This window comes from Ciconia boyciana, chromosome 2 (assembly GCF_034638445.1).
Source record: "Ciconia boyciana chromosome 2, ASM3463844v1, whole genome shotgun sequence".
Lineage (NCBI taxonomy): Eukaryota > Metazoa > Chordata > Aves > Ciconiiformes > Ciconiidae > Ciconia > Ciconia boyciana.
The window spans coordinates 156,785,106-156,804,791 of record NC_132935.1 but is presented as its reverse complement, the minus strand read 5'-3'; the positions used below and the strand labels follow the sequence as shown (position 1 = coordinate 156,804,791).

At 38.3% G+C, this 19,686-nt stretch overlaps 1 protein-coding gene across 2 annotated transcripts in view; it reads left to right on the top strand.

The window, feature by feature from the left end:
- WDR37 (WD repeat domain 37) overlaps window positions 1-17,208 on the top strand; it is a 48,432-nt gene extending 31,224 nt beyond the window's left edge. For both annotated transcript variants that reach the window (XM_072854667.1, XM_072854668.1), the window contains 3 exons: window positions 11,711-11,845; window positions 12,537-12,651; window positions 14,053-17,208. In XM_072854667.1, coding sequence (XP_072710768.1) covers window positions 11,711-11,845; window positions 12,537-12,651; window positions 14,053-14,184 — 382 coding nt within the window. In that variant the 3' untranslated portion in view covers window positions 14,185-17,208. The remainder of the gene's footprint in view (window positions 1-11,710; window positions 11,846-12,536; window positions 12,652-14,052) is intronic.
- Window positions 17,209-19,686: the final 2,478 nt, after the last annotated feature.

Genomic DNA, 19,686 nt, shown 5'->3' with positions numbered 1-19,686 from the left:
AGTGTTGAATTACCATTCTGTTAATCAGAGCTTTGATACGTGGAAGATGCAGGAGTAACTTTGAAATACTTTACCCAAGGAAGAGAATCTTTTTTTAAGATTTTGGAATGTCTGAACTTGACTGTTTCAGAAACAAATTTCACCTCCCGTCTTCAGAATAAAAGACAATTGTTAGTCCTAGCTCAAAACAAAACCCACAAATATTAATCCACATTTCTATTTTTTGTTAATTCAAATGTGTGGTTTGCACACATTTGTGTGCAAATGTGTGCACACATTTGTGTGCAAATGTGTGCACTCAGTCACACATAAGACGTGTGACTGAATTTCACTATCCACTTTCTCATTTTCCTAGCTGTTGGCTGACCTGTATATAAAGTAAAACCTCTTTAAATGCTGCTGCCCCGGACTCCTCAGCTTGATAAATTATTTGGTGCATGACAATCATCCCATGCAAGTAGCCATCTTCTGATAGAAGAGTAAACTTAATTTTGTGGTCTGCATCCTAGAACTGTTTCATGCCATCATTTTTGTACTCTTCCATTGCTTTTTCTAGAATGACTTGTAAAAGTTGGAAGTTTTTGTGTCCGTTGGTGCCTCCACTTTTTCCTGAGCTGTTTAATTGCTTTGTCCCAGGACATTTTTTTCAGAGAAAGGAACATGATTGACATTAGTGTTTTTCCGTATGTATGCTGAGATGAAATGATGTTGATCTGGGGTGATGGTGCATGCTATAAAAGGTTGTTAGCTGGTATTTTGGCCTCTATCACTGAGACCTATAAACTATCAGGAACTTTATTTTTTATGAATGGAATAGACCTTGAGCAGCCTCTTCGGTCGCTTCTTATTCCAGCTTTTAATTGTCTTCATATTTGTGTTTGTCTGTTGTATCATCTGTCTCCATCTTGTTCTTTGAATGTTCGAGGTTTTAGTATTGACGTAGGCTTTTTCACAAAATACACTAACTTTGAAGAGTCTCAAAACTGACTTTACTGTTTAATGGCTGAGGTTGTTCAGCTCTCTGTTTTGTTGAAGAGATGATTCTGTTATGGAAGATGAGTATTTCACCGAGGAATGCAGTCAGAGCGGAGATGGGAGTTTGGTATTTTGCAGTCGAGACATATTTTGCAGTCGAGACATATTTTGCAGTCGAGACATATTTTGCAGTCGAGACATATTTTGCAGTCGAGACATACTGTGAGGGATTTTATTTTTGGTCCATTATTGTACTGCCTATTGGCAAAATATTTTTAAATCACTCTCTAATCAACACTATAACAATCTTATTGCATTAAGCAGCATAGAATAAACTGTTTTTATCTGTTGACTGGAAAATACATAAACACAAGACATTTTTTGGCTTTCCTGAATGTCTATTTGAATAATTTGCCAAGTTTTTAATATTTTGCTAGGCTCTTGGAATCAGTTCTGTAAATTGGATGTTACAGTCATTAACGCTGATTATTTGAAGTCCTCACCCATAAGTTTTAACAGCCTCCTGCTAACTAGTACCTCATGAATAGCTGTCTAGAGCTCACAGAGCAGCTGGGTTTTTTTTCTGTGTATCTCACCAGATCAACTCCTAGTGCGTTCAACCACTATACTTAGATGCTCAATCATGAGGCCAACATACAGGGTTTATTGTAGCCCCCAAAATCTTATTCCATCCCGATACGCCTTCTCGCAAGGGATCCAAACCATCACTGAATCCTAGCAACGCGTGCCTCGGAGTTCAGGTTCCGTTCCCTCGCACCCTGTTTGACGCTGCCTGGCACTCGCTGCTCTCCTGAACGATGTAACGCCCCTCCGGGGAGCGAGCGCTTCTCCGTGCCGCCGAACTCACCGGCGGCTGAAGAGGGCTCCGGGCCGAGGGCTTGCCGGAGCGGCCCGGCAGCGCGGAGCGGCCCGGCAGCGCGGAGCGGCCCGGCAGCGCGGAGCGGCCCGGCAGCGCGGGCGTGACACCCGCGCCGGCAGGTGGCGCCACCGCCCTGCCGGCCGCGCGCGGTCCCGGCCCGCGCCTCCCCCCCCGCCCCCCCTCCCCGCCGCGGGAAACGGCACGAGCAGGGGCCGGGCGCGCGTGGGGTCCTGGGCGCGGAGGGGGCAGGCGGGTTCTGGCGCCTGGAGCTTTGCGTTCGGCGTGGGGTGCCTGCCACCGGGAGCAGTTTGTAGTTCTGGAAACGCGAGGGAGCAGAGAGAGGCTTTAAACCTGCTCGGAAGTGGCAGTTTTATTCTTCCCTGCGGTGTTACGCTTTGTGTCTGTTTGCTTCATAAAGACATATGTGGGTAGTGTAGTTTCAACTTCCTTTTTAGTACCCTTAATTAGTTAGATTTAAGATTTAGTCGAAATGGCACATTATCTTGTAAAAAAAAAATAACAGAATGATGCCGATGTGTTGAGAGACTGAAGGATCCCGTTATAAGCAGAGTATGATTTTATGAAGTTAACTGTCATCCGAAAATGGAAGACAGTTGCTGTGCGTTGCCTTGCACTAGAAAGTGATGTTCTGTCAAAATAGGTGTATACGTACCAGCTGTGAGAGATTATTTGTATTTTAAATGGACTAAGAAATCACCTGTTATTTTGGTGTTCTGAGCATATAACTGCTTGCTTTATTAAAAGCGGAATATTTCTTATAGTCTACTACTGTGACAGTCCAAGAAAATAAATTCTTCTCCAGTAAGGCCAGAAGGAATCTGTTGCGATCACCATATCTGTCTCGAGCTTCTTGCATTGATGCCTGTTTTGAATTAGGAGGTAATTTTAGTAGAATTGCCAACTGTATGTTAGGTTGTTCCAATGATAAGGATTTCAACTCAGCCCTTGGTAAACTCTGTAAGTTGCTCATCCTAGTGTTTAGTTAACCTCCCTGTTAAACTTTTTGTGCCTCTCTGGCCTGAGTTTGTCTAGCTTCAGTTTCTAGCTGCTGGATTTTATCTTGAAGAGCTTTGTTTCCTATATTAATAGGTACTTAGGTGATTATAAAAGTTTTTCCTATATTTTCTTCTCTACAGATTCTTTTTTACAAGTTACCTATTTTGCCTCAAAGTGTGTTTCCTAATATATTTTGACATTTATATATCCAGAGACTGAGTTTAGTACATTGGTAGTACTTTTGCACTTCAAGCCCGCATTCAGCTGAGTCTTCAAAGTACATTTAGGTCTTTTTCGAAGTTGCATCTTCCTAGGGAAGTTTCTAAATCTGTAAACATTACTTGTTTACATTTTTCTTATATATGACTGTTTCAGTTCAGTATGTGACTTAATTTGCTTGTGCCCTGCTTGCATAATGATAAAAATATCTTGTCACATTTTCTTTTAGGTTTGCCATGCCCCCAGTTTGTCTCACTTATTTTCTACTGATTAAAAAATAATGAAATGGTGTGGAAATAAGACTGATTTTTGCTTAAATATAAATCTTTGTTACATTGTCTGATTTTGTTGGCGTACCAACAGGAATTTATATTACTAGTGCTGTTAATCCCCAGTCATGTCCCTCTATGAGGTGTTTAACAGAGCCCTGGGAAAAGGTTGCATCTGTACTATCATCCAGACACTTACTTGTTGCATGTTAATTAAATTGACTTCCTGAGTTAAAGCCTCCAAAAATTATATTGGGGACTCAAATTCCAACACCTTTTCCCCAGCAGATACTGCTTTAAAATGCATGTTTGATAATATATAGCACCAGCTGTTCTCCTGTTGAGAAATTATTGAATTTAGAGGCTATTGATAGAACTCAAGTTGAACTAAGATGATACTCTGAAGAGCAAAATCTACATGGCAATTTTCATTCCAGCTTCGCTTCTGCTTTTGTTTTCCAACCCCTGCACAGCCCTGTCTTGTCGGGGCTCTGAAGGCCATGCTGTTTCAATGTGGTGACCTAGTTGAACAACTCTGGCGTTGACATACTCTTGCATATGTGCTTGATGAGTTTTTCTGTCTCTTCAAGTACTCTGTGCTGAGGTCTATCTTGATGTGCGGAGCCTTCTAAAATGTTAATGTTGGAAATCTTTACAATTTGTACCTTAAAAAAAATCTTTGTACAGGTCCAGTCAAGTACTTTACAGATTTTATACATTTGTTCTGACAATTTAGTAACACTGGAAATAAATGAATAACTTATTGGCAACAGAATGCTTCTTAGCTAGTGGACTGATATACACCTTTTAAACCATACACTGCTTTTGCTATGTATTTGTAGTATGTTGATGCTTACATGCAGCTGAAGAGTTACTTGGTACATACGAAAGTGTTTTGTTTGGTGACCGTCAAAGGTACACAGTGGTTGGGCACATATGTCTTGAAATGCTTGAATAAAAACGTGGAAGACTTCCGAGTCTGGACTTGCAAACACTGTCCTTCACAGAGTAAAATATTGTCTTCAGAAACAGCTTTGGGTGCCTATCCTTAACTGAATATCCTTTGTTAATGCTTCTTGATTGTTCAGTATATAGTTACGTACTAACTTGTCATGGCGATTAAATGCAGTTTTGGCTTAAAAAAAAAAAAGAGCATGTACTTTGACCTAGCCAGAAAAAATTACAAAGTTGATTTATGACTTCTCAAACTTACTGATCTTTGTAGCTAGATTGAGCCAGTGCATCAAACACAAATGTGTGTTAGCTGTTGAATCTATATCTTTGTGTTACTTTCTGGGCAAACTTGGAGAAAAGATTGCTGAAAGTGGATCTTATGTTGTTTCTGACAAAGAGCTGAACAAGGGGGCTTATAGCGCTTTCAGACTACACCATATTCCTTCTCCTTTCACTCTGGTTGTGTGGCCATAGAAGATCAGAAGGGAAAGTTCCTGTTTGCTGTCTGTATGTCTCTGAATATGTAGCTGGAAGGTGAGTTGTGCTTCATCCCGAGAACTTTGAAACTAGAGAATTGCAAATGTGTCGTCTTCTTCAGCTTTTCATCTTCAAAATCCTGTACTTGCTGGAAAATCTGAATTAAAAAATGTAAAAATACTTAAGCAGCAGCTGATTAGGATGCCGGGCTGAATTCTGACATTTAATGAATTGGGAATTAATGTCAAAATGGCATTCTGTATCAGGAGACTAATAATTGCTTTAGTTTCGTGGACACTCAAGTTTGCCAAGGTCAGCTGGCTTTCCCATATTCTTTATTCTGCAAGATTTAATTCTCGTACCCTGATATGTGTCTGTCTGGTTCTCGAAAGACCAAGTCATGGCAGGGGGGGAATGCCTTCTTTTCAGGCAGCAATGTCATTAGACATTCCTGTTGGAAAGTAGTCTTATTCTAGATATCCCCAGTATTACAAGGTCACTGTTAGGTATTCTTATTCAGCCACATTTTCTTGGTGAAGCTAAAGCATATCTAGATGTAGTTCTAAAAATGCAAGTTTTGCACCTTTGACTAAAAGCTGTGCTAGGAAAGGGAGTCTTTTGTGCCAAACAAAATGTCACAAGTTGGATGCTGTCGGTGGAGTTCGACCAGTTTAAAGCATCTGTTCTTTTCAAGATAGTCCCGTTCTTGCTTCAGCTCTTAATGCCATCGGTGATGCTTTGTCTACCATTTTTCTGTTATTTCTAATCAAAGAATGCCTTAGGCATTCATGTGTGGCTCTCTCAATCCAGCTTCTGTAAGAAATGCAAAATTTTTCTGATGAAACATTCAGTTTTCTCCCCAAGCCTTACTGATTAACTAGATTATTTTGATATTACTGTTAGTATTCCTACCTTGTGCTCTCTGCTGTGGTTTTTTATTTTCTCTTGCATTTAATTGAAAAAGGCCCCAAACTTGCCTTTCAAACACTGTTCTGATCCCACATTTGCATGTTGCATATTCTTTAAATGAAGATTATGGCCTGGACTTTAAGCTCTGGGGTTATTTTTTTAAAATTTTTGTGCTTCTAAACATGTGCATATAAAGACCTTTTGGTTTACATTTTTTACATACGTGTAACAGAGCATGTTAAGGTTTCAACAGTTTTCTTAGAGTTGTTAGCAGCCTTATTGGCTGATAGCTCAAGCATCCAGCTTTGACTTTGTCTAGCTTCCCATGTTGTTAGCTTCTTTGTGAATCTGTTTCAGGAAAGACTGTGGCCAGCATGTTTTACATGCCTTCAGCTCATCGAAGTTATCTGTCTTTGCTCTCTTGCACCCCATTTTCTATTCTAACCTTCCCCCCACCCGATACTGTCATGGAGTTGTTGAAGTGCCGAAAAAGCAATTTGAAAGATAATATTCTTTGATAGTTTTGTTTCCTTTATGTTCTTGAACCTTTTCTGTTGTCATTGACAAACTTCCTCATGGTAAAAATTGCTTCCTAATTAATAAAGAAACATAAAAAATTGAATAAACTACTCCTTAAGGTATAAGAGTAAGTGCTTAAAATTAAAAGCCATGTAGCTAAAAGAAAAAAAATCCTTTAGGTGTTTTATTTTGGGGGATGGGGTATATAACATACAAAGTTTGACTGTACTTAATGTTAGCCATTAGAGTTTTGTCAGTCTGTTTAAAAAAGATGTAGGCAATAAATCTGTATCCAGTTGCTTATGAGTGCTTTAAGCTTGACTACAATAGATGGAGAGAATCTTAATTCCATTCTTGAATGCATGCACTAAAAAGTACTATTTTTTTCAAATGACTCACAAAAGAGCATAGCCAAAGGCCTTTTCTTTGTACCCTATTGAGTAGAGCATAACGTTTTATAGTGTGTTGTCATTCTAAAGCTTACATAACATATGCAGCAATACTGCAGGGATAAATGGACCTTTTTTATCCCATCACAAATGTAATGGAATTGATTTTAAAAATATCTGCACCTTAACTAATTTACTAACTTGGCATTGAGTAATTCTCATAAAAGCTAGCTATTGTTTTTAATCCTGGATCACTTTATTATTTTAAGACAGATAGTGAGAAAAGGAGATACTGGCAATTTTCTCTAAATGTCATGAAACACATATCTCTGGAATAGACGTTGTTGATTTAAAAGCTAAAAAAAATTACTTCAGTGCTAACAGTTGTCTCTGAACTCCCCCCCCCCCCCCCCTTCTGTGTTAATTCCTTCATGGTTTGTTCTTACCGTTTCTCAAGTTGGAGGAAAAAGCTCTGCTGATATTCGGAGGTAAATCCACAAACAGGCTTTGGCAATTGTATGTGTAGCTCTTCCTGGAATCAAGTGCCTTTAGCACTTCTAAAACCTGAATGCGCAATCAGACCTGGAGGTATTGGTGTGCTCCTTACCTGGGACTCCTGTGGCCAATGCCATTGCCCTTTAAGATGGACAAACTGTTGTCCATATCTGGAGGTTTTAAACTCAGGTCATGGCTTGCCCCCAGGCTGCAGACTGCCCTATGTGGGGATACACTTTGTTCCCCTCAAAGAAAGGACACTCTTGTGCAGGAGATGCTGTCCCAAACAGAGCTTCCTTTAGGTTTTGTTCCTGAATTTTACTACTTAAAATGAGAGAGGTATATTTGAGCACTAAAATTTTGCTGTTTAACTACAATTTGGTGTACATTGAATAAATTTATCTGAAAACTCTGTTTTAGTCCATTTTCTACAGAACTTTATCCCCCACACAGATTAATGCTTAGGAGTAGATGCTTTTTCACAGGCACGAACACATGTTGTCTCCTAGTGTTCAACATTAAATCCCAGTATAGGCTGCAAATCAAAATGGAAAAATGGAAAGAGCAGCGTTAACCTTTTTTTCGGTGCATTGCCAATAAGGAGTTCTGCATCAGCATTTCATGGTCCAACATTTTCGACATCTTTTTTTTTTTTCTTTTTTCCTTCCCCTATGTGTGAAACTTCAGCAGATTGCTATGCAAAACAATTTTGTGTCTCAGTGTGACCGGGGAGACAGCTGTTCGGCGTAATGAGGAGGGCTAGCACTAAAGTATTTCTGTTGATTGAGACCCACGGAGGGAGCAGGATGTTCGAGGCCAGGCAGCGGTGTGTGGTGAGGAAGTGCCACGCTGTCAGCTGGAAGTACACACTCGGCTGCTCCCTATGACAAGATAAATGAGTTTTGCTGGGGTTTGGCAGAGGCTGACGCTTTTCTGGAGAATAGTTGTAGCGCACCAAACTCCCTGTGGGACCCACGGTTTGAAGTGTCATAAGACTGGTTCCTCTTTGCCAGTTTTTTTTTTTTTAATGTCCTACAATACCTGTCATCTTTTTGAGTTATTAAAAACCTAATGTCTTCTAGCATTCCATTAACACGGGGTGTGATGATCTTTTGTTGACACTTTTTATTAATTTAGCCAAGGGGTTGTTAACGTCAGTTTTAGCTGGGTTAGAACAAACTGAAAACTAGTGTAAACAGAAAGTAAAACTAGCCACATGAAAATACAGGAAGAAGTCTTCTAGTTTTTGTGATATGGGTGGGGTTAGGGAGGCAATACTTTTGAAAGGTTATTTGTATATTGGCTGCTCTGCCAGCTTCTTTCTTCCCCCGCAGACACTGCATCCCTTTCTTCTTACTTTCCCCCTTTAGCTGGGCTGAAGTCCTGTTTTAGTTTATAAGTAGGAAGTGGCCTTTCTTCTTGATGCTATTTTGTCTTAATTAAAAAAACCCCAAAAAAAGAGATGAGATGCATCTGTCTCACCTTAAGAGATGCCCCAGTTTGGAATAGCAGAGGAGACAAAGCATGATCTGTAGTGCATAAGAAAACCTATGAGCACAGCACTCGCTCATGTTTTCTTAAGTCAATAGTGTTGTACATGTTCTTGAATTTAAATGTATGTGGTTTTTTAAATATTAACTCAGTATGTTCCACTTTAAAAACAAAAAAAAACCCAAAAAACCACCTGGTCTTTACTCAGATGACAATCAAATGCTGATACCCGTCCCCAGAGTTGTCAAGTTTGTGAGAATGATACTGCTTTTGGCGTTTCTGGACTTGGTATTAAGTTACTTAAAACTTCTAGTCTTGCAGTCTCATTTTGAAAATGATATCTTTGAGAATTGAATTGAGAGTATCTATAGATTCCCCTTAGAAGAGCAATGTTTCATTTTTTTAAAGCATAATATCTAGGACTGTTATGCAGTACATCTGTATACTGTTTGCTTTGAACCTGTGACCAGAATTCTTGATCATAAACAGTGGGTTCAGTAAAAAGTGCTTTTATATCTAGCCCTTGAATTCAAAGCTCCTTATGAAAAAGGCTGTTTTCGTAGTCGTGTGTGCTTGCAAATAGTGCATATCCCAGCCTGCAGTTCCTTACAGTGATGAACTGTTGGGAGGGTAGGCAGAGGACTAAGACCACTAAACACCTTTAAAGATGGCACTGAAAACAGCCCGGCAGTCTTCCCTTTGCCTTTCTATATCACTTGCCCAGTCACCAGAGAGAGCTACAGCAGAACTTAATTGCATTTTTATTTTACAAACCTTTTCTTAGTGTACCCAGTAATATCTGAATGAATAGTTAAACTGAAAACAGCACAGAAAAGGATTTTGTTTTCTTTTGAGAGTCTTTCTGCTTTTACAGGAGCAGTGAGGGTCGAGCTAACCCAGCGTTGGCATTCTGTTTGCATGGCAATAGTTCTGAATGTTTTCGTTTGAAAAATGATAAATCTAAGAATGAGGGAACTTTATGTGGTCAAAGAAACTTAACTATGTTTGACAGTGATAAGTGATAAAGGAGAACCAATATGAGATCAAAGAAGCTGGAAAGCTGTTTAAAGTTGTGAAAAAAAGGATCCAAAATTGGAGGGTTATTTTAAGAGAGTTTCACAACATATTCCAACTGTAATTGGAATAAAATGTATGATAGGAAAACAAGGTCAGATTTGTGTGTTGGCAGCAGAATACTAAAATGCTGTATATTCACTCACCTGGAGCTTTTCTATGACTTGAATTCCTTATACTGATGTGTACAAGGAAGTCTCCCGATGTGTGTGCAAAGTATGGAGATTTAATAGTGAATTTTAAACTTAAACACTGTTTCAAATGTGTTACAGCAGTATAGAGTTCAGTGGAAGTCTGAAACATTTTACTGAGGTATTTTGCAGCTTGGATAAAGAACTAGTGAGGAGGGAAAGGCAAACATTGGTAAGTTTAATGGAGGACAGGCTGGTGGAAGACGAGTTCGATGCTAAGAACATACCAACCCTATTCTGCAGTAACTTGACTATGTGAATGAGTTTTCTTCCCAAATGTGAAGTTGCCTGATGAAAGAGACTCATCAGTTGTGGCCTTCATGTATGTTTTAACTTTTTGACTTTTGGTTCATAAAGTCCAGAAGATTAGGTGAAGACCTCTTGGTTCTTATTGTAATCACGTCCCTGGTAGCTTAGCGGCACCCTAATAATGCATTAGGAGACTTGGTATCATGAATAAAGTGGGCCTTCATCCTAATTAAAACTTAATTTGGTGTCAATTTAAATTAAGAGGCTTGCATAAACTGGTCCATTGTGACCTGGCTAGTGCTAATTTCAATAAGCAGCTTGGATAGGACATGAATTCAAATTTCTGCAGAACAACCAAAGTGACAGTAACAACTGACAACTTAAATTAAAATTACTAAATTCTAAGAAATTGATGTGCATGACCCAAGTTACAAGATAGGTCATTAAATCAAATCTGTAGAAACAGAGTTGAGAAGCCTTCCCTAATGATTTTAGGGAGAGACAAAAATGCTTTGTTAGTACATTGTGTGGGCAGAAAATAACTGCTTTTGAGTTGGGAATTCACACAGTACTAAAATGAAAATAGTAGTACAAAAACTTTAATTGGTTAATATGAAATAATAGGTAAAAGATTTTAAAAAAAACAGCTCATCCTCATGAGAACTATTCATTTGAGCTCAGCAGTGTACCGTTCTCTGAAAGTATAAAATACAAAGATAATAAAATTCTAAAATAAAATTCTTTATATAATCTCTTCTGAAAGTAATATGTTGCACTTCCAGTTGCTAGAAATATTCTTGGGAGTCTCTCTCTGGCTACCCTTGTGCATCTATAGGCATAATGGATAAAATTTGAAGAACTGTCTGGTCATGCTTCTTACTACTGCTACTTGCTATTTTTTTATCTGACTCTCAGACTTTAGCTACTTGTAAAATAGGAATAGAAATCACAGTTAGAAATTACTAGATTGCTGTAGCTATTGCTACTGGAGTTATACCGGAATCTCTGTGTATGTATTACAGCACGTTTAGGTGCGTGTACAAAATAGCTTTAGCTACATCTCAGATAGGTATTTTGGATCTCCTCAGTGTCTGTGCTGTGAATGACAAATACCTGAGGTACTTCTACAGAAGTCTTTGGATGGAAAATGACAGAACTTGACTACTAGTCTCAAAACACTTGAAAAGAAGAATCATATGCTACTAATTCAGTTCTGGTTGTCTGATAAGCCTACTGGACATTAATACAGAACTTCAAAAGTTAATTAAGGTTTCAAGACTGGACATGTTGAGCTCATATTAGGGTCAGTGGAATATGAGAGATGCCTCCAGAGTGACTCGCCACTGTAGGGCTTCTTTTCTTAGCACTTGGGCTAGTCAAGCCCTGTATGTGATGCAGCTGCTTGTAAGAATATTTTTTTATTCTAAAATACCCACTTGGAGTTTTAGTATTTCAGGTTACTTTGGTTTAAAAAAAAAAAAAAAAGGCAAATTACATATTTTAAAGGAAACACAGGAACAGAAAATAGAACTTTAAATCAGATGCTAGTTTAATAAAGAACTTTAGAGCTTGATGTCTTTCTTTTTACTCCTGGTTGTTTAGCACTGTGACATCTGCAGTTTTCACTGTGGGAGACAATGTTGTTTCTGGTAGTGATGATCGTACTGTAAAAGTTTGGGATTTGAAAAACATGAGGTCTCCTATTGCAACGATCCGTACAGATTCTGCAGTCAACAGGTAAGCAGCTCTCTGAGTTACTATTTTTCTTAATTCACGTTTTCTTACTTAATCCTTAATTTCTTTCAAGCGTGGGAATGGTTCAAAGCTGTGCCACAGGGGAGGTTTAGACTGGACATTAGGAAGCATTTCTTTACCGAGAGGGTGGTCAAACACTGGAACAGGCTTCCTAGAGAGGTGGTCAATGCCCCAAGCCTGGCAGTGTTTGAGAGGCATTTGGACAATGCCTTTCATACCGTGCTTTAACTTTTGATCAGCCCTGAATTGGTCAGGCAGTTGGACTAGATGATTGTTGTAGGTCCCTTCCAACTGAAATAGTCTGTTCTGTTAGTTCACTGAATATACATTTAATTTTAGCCACTAAAATTACAGTTGAGATGTATGAGATTTTTGAAAAAGGTCTGAAGTGACTTTATAAAATGCAGGTGTAGTCAACATTCATTTTCAGTAAATACATTGTATTACTTTTCTGAGATTTTTTTATATGGGATGCAGATGTTAAGGCTGCTTGAGCATCTTGTACAATCAAAACCACCTTAATGGTTTAATACTTTTTTCTTTTTTCACTTGTGAATTCTAATCAGGAAAAATTCAGCTGTATCACTTCTCATGAGCTTAAACTTGTACTGTCAAGTTCTATTTGCCAGGCTCGCTGTTTCATACATAACCTACTTTTGTCTCTTCTGTGCAGGATTAACGTATGTGTTGGCCAAAGAATCATCGCCCTTCCACATGACAACCGACAGGTTAGATTATTTGACATGTCAGGAGTGCGATTAGCACGCCTCCCTCGCAGTAATAGACAGGTAACTGAATATTTATAGCCTTAAAGTATGTCTGTTCTTCTTTCATACAAGGTTAAAACTAGGATTTGGTCTCTAGCTTAAAAGCTGAACAAATGCTGAAAAACACTTGTCTATACAAATATGCTGCTGTTAGTTATTGAAAATGACCCACATGCAAATAAGTAACATATTTTGAATTTTTTATTGGAATTGGAAATTATGTTCCAACTGGATTTCATCATAATTTTTCTCCTTACTGAAGTGAAACTAATGTCTGCCTTCTCTATGAAATGGAAAAAATGTGTAAGAGCATTTCAGATGTGTTTTAATGTCTTGATGTGAATTGTGTCAGAAAAGTGACTCACTATGAGGTTTAATGTGTGGTGGTTTTTTGGTTTTGTTTTTTTTTCCTATTACACAGTGTTTAAGTTGTCATATAAGAGACATAAAAGGAAAAAAGTGGGGTCAGTTTTGTGAGCTCACCCTCTATGATTTGGTGATAAATTTTATTTTTTTTCCTCCTGTGCTTATGGACATAAATTCCTGATATTTGGTACCAAGTACTAAACCATCCTTGCTGCAGCCATCAAGTTTTGTGCATTTGTGGTGCTGTTTGGCATGGCAAGCATCACTAATGGAGCAAATTAGACTAAGTGAAATTAATTGGATTATGCCACTTCAGTAGGCTTTTTTGGGTGGATTCAGCAACTCTTGTCAGAATTTAGGAAGGGATTTTAAGAGTTATTTAGTCTTTTTTAGTCTTTTTCTAGTTTAGGGGTTTTTTTAGTCTATTGCTTAGTCTTGATTTTTCTTTCTTTTTTTTTTCCTTAATATTTTCATTCAGGCTGACACTATTGACATCATGGCAATTTTTTTTTTTTTTAACTTAAATGTTGGTCAGAATCCTCCTTGGGGCATTTTTGTTACTGTTGGACTTGAACAATAGATAAGGCATTGCTCTTCCTCAGTATGACATTCCTCCTGCTGTAGCATTATAATTTCTGAATTATGAACCTGATGGACACTTAATCTTGCAGGTTTATAACAAAGTAGTTGCCTGCAAGTAGTTCCCTATTTAAGATTGCTTTTATAAATAAAAATGCTAAAATTAAAATTTGATGTGCTTTTGTAAATAAAACATAATTAGGTAGCAAACATACCTTGGAAAACTCAAAAGTTTTGATGCACCTGTTTGTATGCTTCTGCCATTATGGATCTGGAGCTGGTATTAAGGAGTCTCATTGTTATAAAGATTTCTACCTCGCAGATGAAAGTAACAATGACCTTTAGGATTCTCAAGTATCGTTTGTAAAAACTAGTGTGAGCATTAGCAAGTTTGCATTTTGAGTTGCACTAACTTGTTGACATAGAAGCTTTCAAAATGTATCATAAGTAATATGGCTGTCTCCTGAACTGTTGCAGGGCCACAGAAGAATGGTATGCTGCTCAGCATGGAGCGAGGACCATCCAATATGTAACCTCTTCACATGTGGATTTGATCGTCAGGCTATTGGTTGGAACATCAACATCCCTGCTTTGTTACAAGAAAAATGAAATGCTGGAAGAATTTTTGCGTTTTATGTTGCCATGGACTTCTACACTTTTGCAGACTTTTCTGAACACTGGTCTGCTGTCGCTGTAAAAGCTCTTCCTTAAGTGGAGACTTTAGCAAATGTTGTTCTTGTTACCACATTGTGCACAGTTTGCATGAATTGTACAGAAAATGTGATTTTTTTTTTTTTTAAATTAGTTTGTCTTGTGTATGAACTTTTATATTTTGGCATCCACTGGTCAATATGTTCACTGTTGCATAGAGCACATAAATGTTCATAAGTTATTTAGCGTTTAATAGATACACAGTAGGGCATTACATTTGTGACATAAATGTGAAACTTACGTAATTAATGTAGAGAGTGTATAGCAGTCTGTTACGTTTTTCCATGACTCTACATATCTGCCTTGTGTTAAAAAGAATCTGCAGGGCTAAAACTTTGAAATGAAGTGTGAATTTCACTAGTTGTATGATTGTAAACATTTTCCTGTTTGCATCTGATTTGGAATACTTTTTTTAGTGCTGCAGTATAGTGCAACTTCAACTCCATTTTTATTCCAGTTACTGGAGAAGCAGTAGATTTGAGAAGGAAAATGCAGGTAACTTGTAGTGAGTATAGACTGCCAGGTTTATTTGGAATGCTTTTTGTACTTTTTCTTTTGAAAAAGAAAAATATTCATTCTGCCCTTCTTATATAAAGTGATTCTAAAATCTCATGGCATTTCATACTATCAAAAATCCAGAATATTATTATTCTAATCACTGAAATCTAATCAAGCAAATTTTGAAGCACTTTAGTTTATAGCTATTGTTATAAACCATATATGAAAGTTTGACTTTACCAGTGAATGTGAGCTGACATTTGTAAGAAGGATTGCTTCTTTTTGGTGATCTGCCCAGAAAGGAAATAGGTTTTTTGGGGTTGGTGGTTTTTTTTTTTTTTTAATATATACCTACAGTGAGCATACTTTTAATTGTGTTCACTTCCCATATTTTTATTTTGAGCCAGCAATACAAAGTAAATGAGTACTACCTCAAAAATGAATGTTGGTCAAGATGCATTGAATCTCTCTGTAGCCTAGAAAAAAGCACTTTTGGTCTCTGGCTGAAGTACTATCTCTGACATGAGAGGAAAGACAATCATACTAAATGTGATCCTTAAGATAATTAACACTTAAAGCTAATGGAGCAATACGATAAGTAAACATCATCTGTCACCTTTCTGTTCTCAGCCATGGCAAGGGCTGCTGCAGTCCCTATTCTGTTCCAAGAGGAGGTAATTAACATAGGTCTCCCTTCTTTCTCCCCGATGATCTTACTCTGGTTTTGCTCCTCACTGTGCTTAGCCTTTTTTGCACTGGCAGTGGGGTGTTATACCACAGCTGCTGATTATAGAAGTAAATGTAGGTGGCAGCTGACGTCTTCGAAAGAACAAAAAGACTGCTTCAGACAGACACTTGTTTTTAGCTGAAGGGAGATACTGCCCCTAACTGTCTGACATATCACAGTATAAGATGAAGGGTGAGGGTAAGCCAAGGGTGCACTCTTACGATGGGAATCATGGAGTTTATGGTTGGCTGGCATCAGATTAGTGTTAGGAACTTTATCTCTGATGATTATATGAAGCTATAGCTTGCTCATGTCCTCTACAGCACTGTTTATAAAGACATTAAGGCAGATGTGTTAACTGGTTCTCCTGTTAACTAACATATAATGGCATTGGAGTGCAATGGGATGGGATGGTGAATGCATCGTTGAGTAATTATAGGGAAACTGGGGTCATAGAAATCAAGCGTAACATTGAGGAAGCTCAAGGTATTTAATGGAGAATGTATGTAGTATCTTTATAGTACAGGTCATTGTAGCAGCTTGATACCTTTTTTTTCTGGTTGTTCGTTTTTTTGTTTTTTTTTTTTTAGATACAAGATATATACAGAATTGTACTGAAGTAATCTTAAAATACCAAAACTAGTGAGGTTGGAGAAAGCAGCTGCAGAGTTTTAAGTCTTCTGATAACAAGGATTAAAGGACGGTGTCAAAGTTTATTCACTTTTTTTTTTCCTGGGTTTTTAACTCTTGGGTAAAGCCATTTGATGTCGGGTTGCAAGTTTTATTCTTTAAGAAAAACACCCTCACTTTTTCTTTTAGTTGTCAGTGGAGAGAACTTGACACAGGTTGATGCTGCTTAAAAAAAGAGAAGAATGTCTCTCCAGCCAGTAGAAGCAGTTTCTCCAGCATGGCCTGCATGTAGTATCTTGAGCAATGACTATCCTTTTATTACCTGAGGTGGGGGAGAGGGTTGCTGGTTTTGGTCCTGCTAAACTAAATTGTCTAAGCTTCTCTAATACATATGTAATACAGGACCACTAGACTCTATGCAGTTTAATCATCATTGCTGCAAACTTTTTATATCACCAGAGGGACCATCCTCTGGCACCAGGAATGGGATGATGACACTCTTTCACTTTGAAAAAAATCAACCAAACAAGGTGCTAGAGCCACGTTCTTATGAGCAGGCTAATACTTAATCAGCTAAACACTTAACTATCATTTAGCTTAAATTTATATACCGTACCGAAGGTTAAGCTGAGGCTGCCATTCCCCTTGAAGCAAATCACACATGAGCAGTGGTAGTGAATAATACTACAGTGACTAAATAAGTGGAAAACATTTCATGGCTTTGAATGTTCTAAAGAGTGTTTTTCAGCACTGAACAATGTCCAGCATTTCATAAAATGGAGGAAAGTTGCAGTTACAGTTTCAGTATTGTGCAGGATTTCACAGAGAACTCATCACTGGGCAAAATCAAGCTTTTATGTCTTTTCTCTCAAGCAATGCACATCAGTTTTCACAAAGCTTGTGTATACTTTACAATCAGAAAGATCTGGAGTGAAACATCTTATTTGTTGCCTAAATCTGTGAAAACCACCTTTTTGGAAAAAGAATTTATAAGTTATGTGGAACCACTTTTTATTATTCTGCTAATTTGTTTTTAGATGTAAAATGTTTTTCTTCATTATGATTCAAAATGCATTAAAACATTCAACAATTTTTTTTTTTGCAAGTTGCTGTTCTTCTGTATTGCATTAAGGTTGCTATTAAGATTAATATTTCACTTCGTTAGTAGTCAAAGGATCTTCCTATCCACTTTCCACTCTTTTCTACTCAAAAAGTTCATTTCCAAGGCAGTGATGGGCACAGTCCTTCTGGAAGGAGACCAAGTCTGTCCCTGAAAGTAGGACTTCTGTAGTGCAATCAGTCATGCTGCCAGTGAAGTTTATAGACTGAAAAGGTGCTGAGACCTGCATTTATACCGTCTTCTCCAGTTTTGCATGAAAAATTTTGTAATTACATTTTGTTATGCAGCTTATGCAAAAGTCTCCATGTGACTTTTCACAGTGCTCTATAAATTGATACTTTAAATGAAGTCTAAACCAGATTTTGTATGTTCAGAATACAGCAAAAGTATTGCAGAACTTCCCTGGTGGGGGGAGCCTCACCATCAGTTTTTCTGTAGGTTAACATAAAGGCTGTTTGCTTGTTGCACCCGTATTATTCAAAACATAAAGCTTTGCAATGCTGAAATAAATCCCAAAAAGCTCGGTGTCATAGTAAGGCATGCCATCAGGTTTTGGCTGCCTAGGCAGAGTGCTGCCTGGGCAGTACCTGAGTGCAGAACATTGCTTTATGCATACTGTATTTTCCTTCAATATGCTTTAGGATCCCCTATCGCCACCTTTCGAATCCTCAAGAGCTAGTGCTCTGGAAAACTATTATTAATCAGTGTCACCGGTGATATGGACCAGAAATGAAAGACCAAAGTGATAAGGTGGCACAACTGACGTGAGGGCTGGATTGAGATAGAATGCCAAACCCTGGTTTTTAGTCGATTTTAATTGAGGCATTTAAATCAAGTCAGGGCTTATTGCAACTGATTTAAACTTGTGATGCTTGTAATCTCCTTAAATCTTCTAATGACTGAAGTTACATACCCTTTACAAAGGCCATTTCTGTTCATATTTGGGGGGAGGGGGGGCGGGATATGAAGATGAATATGTGTTGAAGCCTAGATTATTATTATTTTTTTTAAACCTGTGAGTAAATTTAGCGTGCACAAATAAATGGTTTCAGCAGGATGTCTGTGTTCTAACCTGAAGAGCAGCTGCAGGAGAACCACTCTGTCATGCATCACAGTGTGCTCTTTAGACTGGTGTAGAAATTTTATTTAATGCTCCATTGAGACCAAAGTATGTCACTGAAAAATTATTCAGCCTTGTGATATTTTATTTTTAAGTAGTGTTGTTACCTTTTCTAATTCCCACAGGTCATAGTTTTCAGAACATAAGTAGTTTGCAGGAGCTTACAGAGGAAATCACATTTAATTCAGACTGTAAATCCTGGTCAAAACGTACCCGTGACTGGAGAGGCATCACACTGGAGAAGTGTTTTTTGCAGATGTGCTGTGGATGCTGCTTGTCAGTGTCCTCCGAGTGAGAATATTCATTAGTACCAGGACGTGCCATTTCTCAGTAGTGAAGAGCTGAGGCTGGTGAGCATTTGCAGCATCTAGCCCAAGTGCCTGAATTAGCAGCTGAAGCTCCTTGTATAATTTTTGGGAGTCTGAAGGGTGGTTCAGTGCTCAACGTAGAATTTAATCATTCAGACTTTCCGCTAAAGGGAAATGGTGCAAAGTGTCCGTGATGGCATGTACAATAGAAGGGAGCTAAGAAGTAGAAAAAAAAGTTCTGGCTTGAGCTATTTTGGAAATGGAAACTGTTTTTGTGTCTGGCTGGTGCCTGCTACACACTGGAATGACAGCACTGCTAATTAATCATGTTGCCTGACACTACTTGAGGCCCCATTTCCCACTGCTGATAACCGCACAGTTCCACCTGCTTCCGCCAAAACTTGCCATGCTTGGTATTTGCTTTAGAGTCGAATACTAATTTTGTGTGGTTCCCCTCTCCCACTTGTATTTGTCATCTTTCTCCTCTCACCAGGGTAGAACAAATTTAGTGATGTGATTATTTCAGAGCACAACACCAATGAAAAGAAACCTTTGCATGCAGCCCTGTGAAATTGAGAGTATCTAGCAGCTCTGTGCTGGGAGCAGAGGCTTGATGCTTGGCGCTGACTTTGATGTGAATGTGCATTTTGTCATCTTCATGATTTTTTTTTTCAGTTGGTCAGATGCAAATTTTTAATAATGAAGTTTCCTGAAGGATTTATGCATTAATGGTCTGCGGTTACCGAAGGCTGAATCCAATCTGTGCACCTTAACTGACGAGAGAAACTAGATTTGCAGTGATGCTGTAGGTGACGTGAGACATCAGAAAGGAGTAGACAATGATTTCAAATGCTGTAAGAGTTATGGGGAAGAGGTCCAAACTAAGGGTGAGGAGTCTGTGGTGTAAGCAGGAATGGTGACCCAGCAGTGGAGATCTGATTTGAGAAGGAAATAAGATTATATGAGAAACATAGAGAGGCGAATTTGTGGTGTAAGT